We start from the raw sequence: 9,931 nt of genomic DNA, 5'->3' as shown, positions 1-9,931 counted from the left end.
CTGGCTTCACTGAAATGATGCAGCATCTCACCTGGAAGCTGAATAGAGAAATGCATTCTCAGGACCAGAAAAGTGTTCTCAGGACACTCAGAGTCAGTGGGCTCTGGATGAAGAAGGACCATCTGTGGGACAAGGCACAGCTGCTGCTTCCTGGATTCCCGGAGCTTCTGAGTGAGGCTTTCACTAGCTGACACCTGCAGCCTCTGTGTCCCTCAGGACTCAGTATCCACAGTTCCTCATTATACCAGAACTGTTACTGTCATTCTGGTCCCAGGAGTGCATGTCCTTAAAGACAAACTCTGTAGAAGAGAGGAAATCATGGTGGTGATCTCCTGACCCATGAGTCCAGGTGTACATCATCCAGTCCTTTCCAGTGCTTCTGCTCAGCTCAATTTCATGAACCTTGCCCACAATCACATCAAATTTATGTAGTAAATACTCATCTTCCAATCCACCTATCTCCACATATTTCATCATACAGGAAGCCTGACTGAATTTCAGGTGTGAAAATAAAACTTGCATACATATAGGTATTTATGACCCAAGCATCAATTGAGCTACGATAGTATAAAATTGGAAAGATTTAAAGATCTCTCTATACAAGTATACTAATGTTTGTTGAATCATAAGCTTTATGTTTGTTTGTTTTCCATACTCTTTGATTTGGTGATTATCATTTCCATATATATATAATATATATATATATGTGTGTGTGTGTGTGTGTGTGTGTGTTGTGTGTGTGTGTGTGTGTGTGTGTTTTAGCATATATTTGTTGTAGTATCATATGCAGGTAATGTTTATATCCAGCCATATAAAGAAAGTATATTACAGTCCGAAATGTGGCATGAGTCTTCCTGATATTGTTGTTAGAACAGAGTTGTCCCTGAATACAAAAAGAAAACTAAAATCCAATAACAGAAGCAAGATGGGTTGTGTGTGCATGGTACTTGAAGCAGATGTGAGATGTGAACATAAACATGGAGGGAAGAAGACATCCACTTGGCCTCTCCAGGAGAGACAGTCAGCCAAAGCAAAGCTCTCCAGCCCTGAGCCTGGATCCTTAAGGAATTGTGCTGCTCCGAAATCACATGGGACTAAGAGTTTGACTAATGAGGAGCTTTGGATATTGAAGCTTCAAGGGCCACAGAGATGATAGTCTGCCTGCAATCACCCACCCACTCTACACCTTGCCCAGTAGGGAATGCAGCTCACCTGGCCCTGGTCTCATGAATATCATTTCTCCATAAGATGCAAATGCCAGACTGTCTTTCTGCATTTTCTAAAAATAGTACTTCCATTTAACTTTCTCTTTCACATCCAGAAAGAAATGAATGTCATTCCTCAGTGCTGGTACCAGGTAATCTGAAGTCTCCCAGCTTAAGTTTTGCCATTAGTGACAGGTCTTTGTCTGCTAGTGCATTTATTTTGGGCAGCTGTGAGGTGAGGACTTGAAGAAGATGGGAAGAACTAGGTCATCTGTCAGGTGTCTGCCTGATCATCTGTCACCTGCAAGTTCTCTTTTTCTAATCCACCATCACCTCGCAACTATCATCTGCTAATACCTTACTTTGATACTTAAGTCCCGGGATGTTTTGCATACTCAACAGCAACTTTCCTTTGCTCAGTTTTCACAATGATCTAGAATTTTCTAACATTTTCTTTAACTAATTTGGCAAAGGATCAAAGTTCTATGTATCACTGTTTCTTATTTTTTTTCTTCTTAGCTTGTAGTACTCCTTTGCAGAGCAAATCTTTGGCCAACCTGGTCTGTTGACAAATATTCTAAGAGGAAGCAGGGTACATGCATGTGAAAATATACATACATAAATCATATACATCCATAAATGTATATATTGTACAGGCAGGCCCCAAGACTATAAACTAGTCTACCCATTTCTCCACATTAACCCATGAAATATTGAAAAATTTAAAAGGCAGAACAGAACAAATCTAGAACAAATAAACATGTACATATACTTTCAGAATTAGCCTGTGATAATATATTGCCATTAATGTCATTTTCTTAAAATAACACAAAACTACATATCAATATAACATAGCCTTTATGTTCCACTTCACTCTCAAATTTGCAGACATAAAAACAATGTTTACTTAATTTTTCTCCAAATGATATTTGATACTTTAACACATTGCACATTTTTACATTTGAGTGTTTTTATGCCTGTGTGTTTGTGTATTATATCCCCTGTACATATGTATTTGCTTATGTATGTAATGTACATATACATATGTATGTATAGATTTGCAATGTATTTTTTTCTGTAATATATGCCTATATACATTTGTGATATAATAAGGCATTGGAACCAGGTAAGGAAATTAAAGTTTTTGAACAAGAGAAAAATATACCAAGAATAAGATTAAAAATTGAGAAAACACATTATTTTTAAATAACTGATGATAAAATACCATTTACAGTATAAGGTTTTAAAATATTAAATGAGTACATGGTCTATCTCCTTGTGGAAGCTAAAATTGTTGGCCTGAGGGTATAGCAGTGATTTCTAGAGGTCTGGAAGGTGTGGAGAGAGAGGGTTGAAAAGGGTGCCTGAATTTGATCAGACCTTGCTGTATAGCTGTGTGCCAATATCTCCTCAACCCCATTAATATGTACCAATAGTATAAGTGAATTTTAGGAAAAAAAAATTAGAAAAAGAATGTAAAAGAAGAACATGGCTTTCAGATAGAATCATGCAATACATTGAAGCTGCAGGGGAGTAGTCAATATGAATTTCAGTACAGTGGATCCCTTGGGGGAGAGAAAACATGTGATCTTAGTAGGACTGAAGATCCCAGCAATCAATATCTCATATTGTATGTCTGTTACAGTAAAATTGCAAGCAATTACTGTATACTTTAATGGTGAGAGGTTGATACTCAGGTCTTTATTTATAAGTGATTATTGAATATTTGAAATATTCTGTAAGAAATTGAAAGTTTTGTCTGTGGGATTTGGAAAATTATTAAATTTTATCATGCTATAGATATCTTGTTAAGAAGATTATTTTTCTTGATGCTTGTGTTATTTTGTTGCTACATCTAGATCTGGTTTATTTATTTATATTGCTAGATATTTTATTATATGCTCATGAGAAACAAATCTTGAGGTCATTAATGTTCATTGAATTGTTAATCTTCTTGTTTTTCTACATGTGGAGGATTCTCAGTGGAAATTTCAGTATTTTTCAGTATGTTGATCCTACCCTTAAATTTACTTTTTTTTTTTTTTTTTTTTTTTTTTTAGTCCTGGTGATTAAATTCAGGGGTACACAAAGACTGAGCCACATCCCTGGACACTTTTTTGAAAATTTTGAGTCAGGGTCTCACTATGTTGCTTAGGGCCTTGCTAAGTTGCTGAGTCTGCCATTGAACTCATGATCCTCCTGCCTCAGCCTCTCAAGCAGTTGGGATTATTACAGGCATGTGCCACTGTGCCCAGCTAAATTGGCAATTATAAACAGAGCTAAGTTTTTTTTTTTTTTTTTTAAGATCGTGTTTTGTTCTTTCATTGCCATACATTTTGGCCACACCATCCCTTCCCTAAAATACTGTCCTCTGTGGGGTAGACTGGATATGGGCATGGCAGAAACAAATCAAATAGAAATATAAAGTGCCTCATCCATCAAACACTATTCAAAAATATTTTGTGTTCCTGTTCCTCACCTCTGCAGGGTTCTCAGAGGCACTAAAATGTTTTTCCCATCTTAGGATTGAGGAGACTGAGGCTCCCCCTACAGTTCCAAATCCTTTCTTCCTTACAAAGCAAGCCCTGGAGGTGAAGCCTGAGGTGAAGACTTGATTGAAGCTGTTATTATTGATTTAGATTTAACATGGATTCCTCCTCTGCCTATTTAGGATTTGGAGAATTCTCATAGAAAAAGCCATGTACCATTTTCTATTTCATTCTTTTTTTTTTTTTTTTTTCTGGTGGAATGTAAAGAAAAATATCAGGTTTTTGGCAAGTAAAATATGGATAGTTGGAAAGTGCCTGAGAGGGGATAGCAGGAAGTTCGGAAGGTGGGAAGGGAGAGAGAGGCAGAAGGAGGGGGAAGATGAGCCATCCTGCTGGGACAGTACAGCTCTGAGAGCTTTCTACATAAGGGATTTGTGGTCTGTGGCATCTCCTGAATTTTTTTTTCCATCAGACTCCTCAACAGCATATAATCAGAAAACCAAATGGGCACAAGAGAATTCCTCCTCTTGGGTCTCTCACATGATCCAGAACTGCAGCCTGTCCTCTTTGTACTGTTCCTGTCCATGTACCTAGTCACAGTGCTTGGAAACCTGCTCATCATACTGGCTGTTTCCTCTGACCCTCACCTCCACACCACTATATACTTCTTCCTCTGCAATCTGTCCTTCACTGACATCAGTTTCATCTCTACCATGGTCCCCAAGATGCTGATGAACATCCAGAAACAGAGCAAGACCATCAGTTATGCAGGCTGCCTCACCCAGGTCTGCTTTGTCCTATATTTTGCTGGAATTGAACACTTTCTCCTTGCAGCAATGGCTTATGACCATTATGCTGCCATCTGCCATCTGCACAGGTACTCAGTCATCATGAACCCCCACTTGTGTGTCCTGCTCATTCTGTTGTTCTTGTCCATCAGCATTGTAGATGCCCTGCTGCACAGTCTGATGGTGCTGAGGCTGTCCTTCTGCACAGACCTGGAGATCCCCCACTTCTTCTGTGAACTTGATCAAGTCATCAAGTTGTCCTATTCTGCTTCTCTCATCAATAACATCCTATTCTATTTAGTGTCTGGCATATTGAGCAGTGTTCCTCTTCTTGGGATTATTTACACTTACATTAAAATAGTCTCTTCAGTTCCGAGAATAAGTTCCCAGCTTACCTCAGCTGGGGTAAGGCATAAAGCCTTTTCCACCTGTGGGTCTCACCTCTCAGTGGTCTCCTTGTGCTATGGGACAGGTTTTGGGGTGTGCATTAGTTCTGCAGTTACTGACTCTTCCACAAATTCTGCAGCAGCCTCAGTGATGTACACTGTGGTCCCTCCAAAGCTGAACCCCTTTATCTACAGCTTGAGGAGCAGGGATATGAAAGAAGCCTTGAGGAATCTCATCATTAAACCTCTTTTTTGGTGACTGTGTCATTTGCTTTGTGCTTGGGCTTCTAGTAAAAGTCAATGTGCAGGGACACTGGCAAGCCACAGTTCTTCTGGTATGGTGATTGAATGACATAAAGGCTAATGGTGTTCCATCTTAGGTTTGAAACCTGACTTGGGCCTTCTCCAGCACCGGAATGGTTGAAAATTCATGTGACCTTTCTGAGATTGATATCCTTGTTGGCTTCCATAGAGACAGACTCTGAGCAAATGATTGTTATGGTGACTTTAGTGGGGTGGTGGTGGATTTCTCAGGAGAATATTAGCACAGTAGGACAAGATGCTAAGCAAGGATTTTACTATAGCTGAAGGAATAGCCTCTTCCTCAGTCTAGGGATAGTGCCATATTTATGGCTTCCCAAAATATGCCCACTTAAGATCCGTTATATAGTCCCATAATATCCTGAGATTTGTCCCTGGGGCTTCTGTTGGACTGGGGTATTTATTTCTCAAGAGAGCAGAGCAGTATTCTTTGCTGTCAGTCAACCCTGGTTTTAGCAAAGGTGGACTCAGTGGTTGGTACATGTTCTGCCTGTGCAGCACCAGCAATGCCCACTTCACCTGACTTCTCATTCATGAAATTAGCATGCATTCTGTCCACAGGATTTGATACAATTATGAAATACTTGAACTTCACCAGTGAGGATGACTCTAGATCCAATAAAAAAAAATGCTGCCACTCAAGTTTCCTCAAAGAACTAAGAAGACAATCTTGCATAAATATAGTTCAGAGGATGTACCCAAAGATACATCACAGTAGGATTCATTGGCCTTCCATGAGTGAGCTCCATTCTGGTGCTGGATCCCCTCATGGTCTCTGGGTGCCTGGACTGATGGCAGATGTCAGATTCCATGATAGTACCTAGAGATAGAAAGATGAGAATATTTTCCTTGGGTGCTGTTTCAAAAGAGTAAAGACCTTTCCAATTTGTCATTCAGAAAGCATCCTTTCACATATCATAGTCCACATAAATCCATAGTTGTGCCCTTGTCAAGGTGAATGGGAAACCATGAGGAGATTAGATGGAGCATCCAGATGGCTCACAAACTTGACCGTGCATGAGAAGCTCAGAGAGCTCATGGAAATACAGATCCCTCAGTCCAGTCCTCAGAGATGATGCTTCTTCCGTGTGGGGTGTACGCTGGCAAGTGCATGTGGAATAAGACCATGAGTGATGGGAACGTGGATAGCTTGAAGATTGCCTGTTGAGAAGTGGGGACAGGGTATATAATAATGGGAAGAAGATTGGTACACTTCCTGGCAAATAGCAAATATCAATAAATTTATTATCATCATATTCCATACTTATCCGCTCCCTTTATTTTATTAGAAATAAAGAAAACATTGGAATAAGTTGAATTCTTACATGAGACACTTAAAAGTCAATTTTTCCAAGGAATGCATGAAATGTTACTTATTTTCCATCTTTCAGAATATATTTGAAGTTCATTGTTGAAGTGAAATACTTGGAATAACATAAAATTGACTACTTGAGAAAAATGGACGCCTAAGATCAAGGCTGTATGTTTTGAGAGACAGAGACAGAGACAGAGATGGAGGGTGGGGAGGGACAATATGAATGTGTGCATTTTGTGTGGGGAAGAAATGATTCTTTTACGTCCAAATAACTTTCCATCTTTAACCAATACAACTCTTGGGGCATCAGGTTTTGTACGATTTTATATATTATTGAAAAATTGGATAACTATTTGTTACAGGTGTGTGAGTGCATTAGTTAAAGCCTGAAATTGTGTTTATTTCAGTCTTGAGCTTATCTTGTCTGATCTGGGCATCCTTGTTATGGTGGACTTATACAATGAATTGGGATGTTTCTTACCAGTGTTGGTTGAATACTTCCTTTTTCTTCTTGTAAATGACTCTTAAAGAGTAGTTGGAAGAGTGTCTATACAAAACAGTTTAGTTTTGTTTGTTTAATGGGTAGTTCTATCATTAATGATTTTAAAATACTTCATGATTCCAAGAGGATTTTCTTTTATTTATTTATTTTTATGAGAAAGAAATGTGCTCAGTTGTATATAAACTAGCTTCAAACAACTCTTGTACAGAGAACCCAGTCACCCTTGTCTAGGCTTCTAGGCTTGAATGTACCTGTGAAAAATCTCTCTTTACTTTCTCTCTCTCTCTCTCTCTTTCTCTCTCTCTCTCTATTCAATGCTCCCATTCAGTTCTCTATTTTTCTTCATTTATGCCAATACTCCTCAGAAGGGATCTCCACCCACAACCCTCAGTTCTTCTCCCACAATTTCCTGAAGTCAGTCCAGTGGGGCTTGGGCCTGAAATCTCATCTGTCTGGGTCACCCTTGCCTTTGTCAATCACGAGTCAGGTCTCTGCTCCTGGATTCTGTTAACTGCACTCCACAGCTTATTGGAGGGAGAATTTATAAATACATCCACGAAGTAAGGATTCAACTCAGTTATTTCCTCTTGGGAGAATTTCCAAAAAGCTTCATGTGTCCACAGCCATGGTCTAGGCAGTGCTCAGATCTTGAGTCCATACATATTGATCAAATACAGAAGCCTCACTTCTGCTGTGGACTACTCTCCTCTTTGGGAACTGTGTCCTCATTACCTGGCAAGAAGAATTTCTTCTTTATTATGGGGATAAGTTCAGGAGGTCCCTGGGCTTATGCCCATTCCACATGTTGTCTGATTTATTTTTTGGTACCTGTAAAACTTCATCTTGTTTTTACATTTACCCATTTCTGAGTGGGATGTGGAAGATTTGGTCTTATTTTGTAGCACTTCTGATGTCTTCTTATAGCTTCTCTATTATTCATGTATTTAGAAGGTTAATGGGTAGGAGATGGGGAAGAGAGACATTATAATGTCATCATTTTTAGAAGTTCCTTTAAAATAATAACTTTGAAACTTATAGATTAGGAGTTTAAATAGAAACAAGTTAACATATGGTCAAATGAGTGAATAAACATCAATTTTTGAAGTCTTTAATTATCAAAGTTTTCAATTTATTACTACCATGGAACTCCTTCTTACTTCTCCTTCTATTAAATGAGGGTTGAGATCGAATCAAACCACCTGAAATCGACATAACTGACAATACTTAACCTTTTGTTGATACTGTGAATGATTTATCACCTCAATAAAAAGGTAGAACTATAATTCTATTTCACAATCTCCCAAAATGAAGAAAAGTGTCACTGGAAATATTGTGACAGAATTGGAAGAAAGTTTACAAAATGTAATTATGAAATTATAGCCAATTTTAATATGATGAGAAGTTGTCAATGAAAAAAGGTAGGAGTCTTTTTTTTTTTTTTTTTTTTTTTTTTTGCACTGGGGATTGAACCCAGAGTGCTTTATCACTGAGCCACAGTGAAACCATCTCCATAAGTTGCTTAGATCCTTATTAAGTTGCTATGATTGGCTTGGAACTCGTGATCTTTCTTCCTCAGCCTCCTGAGCCAGTGAGATTCTAGGCATGTGACAACAAGCTTGTGGTGATAAGAATCTTATATATAAAATTTAGAGAATAAAAATAGTAAACTATAACAAAACACAAAATAATAATACATGTTCACAATGTTTCATTAAAAGTACAAAATTCAGGTAAATCACATATTTTTAGTGCTTGGTTCCATAGCATGGGTGTCTTCTTCATGCCAGGCTCCATTGCTTCTTGGGAGAACAGAACACCCATCTGTTGACTGCTTTTCCCAGTGACCCCTGGATGGTTTTATATAGAGCACCTCTGGCAAGTCTGAGCACATTTTCCATACTATTTCTATATTTTGCAGAGATGTCTACTTCTTTTTAATTAATATTCCCCCATTTGTAATACTTGATAATCCTTTAGGTTAAATCCTTCTTGGTCTAGTTACTATGTGTTGTGCCTCCCAAATGAACTTTAAAAATTAATAGTTGTTGAAATATTATTGGATCAAAATTTTCACTAGTAGAGTGAAAGATATATTATTACCTCATGTACAGGTATGACTGCATGATCGAAGTGATCCTGCAGTAAGAATAATCAGGTAAATGAGAGATTATACTCTATTTATGTATGGTCTATCAAAATTAATAAATGCATTCTACTGTCGTGTGAAGCTAATTATACCAAATAAATATAAAAATTTTTCAATGAACTCATATATATGTACAAGGAAATGATAATAACCAAATAAAAGAGTATGGGAAGCAAACAAAAGCTTATGATTTGAAAACAATACTGTCATGGAGAGCCACTTTGAAAGTTCGCAATTTTATGATCTTATTTCTATTTATATATACTTATATGTATATATATACCTATATATATACCTATATGTATAAAAGTTTTATTTTCACACCTGAAATTCATTTAGGCTTCCTGTATGATGAAATGAATGGAGACAGGTGAATTGAAAGATGAGTATTTACTAGGGAAATTCAAGGTGATTGTGGGCACGTTTCATGAAATTGAGTGCAGCAGAAGCATTGGAGAGGACTGGGTGAGGTACACCTGGACTCATGGGACAGGAGATCACCACCCTGATTTCTTCTCTTGTACAGATTTAGTCTTTAAGGACATGCACTCCTGGGACCAGAATGACAGTAACAGATCTGGTATAATGAGGAGCTGGATACTGAGTCCTCAGGGACACAGAGGTCAGCTAGTGAAAGCCTCATTCAGAAGCTATGGGAACCCAGGAAGCAGCAGCTGTGCCTTCTCCCAGAGATGGTCCTTCTTGATCCAGAGCCCACTGGCTCTGTGTCCTGAGAACACTTTACTGGTCCTGAGATGCATTTCTCTATTCAACTTCCA

General features: G+C 38.2%; 1 protein-coding gene across 1 annotated transcript; it reads left to right on the top strand.

The window, feature by feature from the left end:
* Nucleotides 1–4,197: 4,197 nt before the first annotated feature.
* Nucleotides 4,198–5,127, top strand: LOC306646372 (olfactory receptor 7G3-like; the record flags this gene model as incomplete). The annotated part of the gene is made up of 1 exon (XM_079115022.1): nt 4,198–5,127. One exon carries the CDS (start codon nt 4,198–4,200, stop codon nt 5,125–5,127), a length of 930 nt encoding a protein of 309 aa, XP_078971148.1.
* Between the last annotated feature and the right edge of the window lie 4,804 nt (nt 5,128–9,931).

Source organism: Sciurus vulgaris (genome assembly GCF_902686455.1).
Source record: "Sciurus vulgaris genome assembly, chromosome: 16".
Taxonomy (NCBI): Eukaryota; Metazoa; Chordata; class Mammalia; order Rodentia; family Sciuridae; genus Sciurus; species Sciurus vulgaris.
This window is presented reverse-complemented; position numbering and strand designations above follow the sequence as displayed.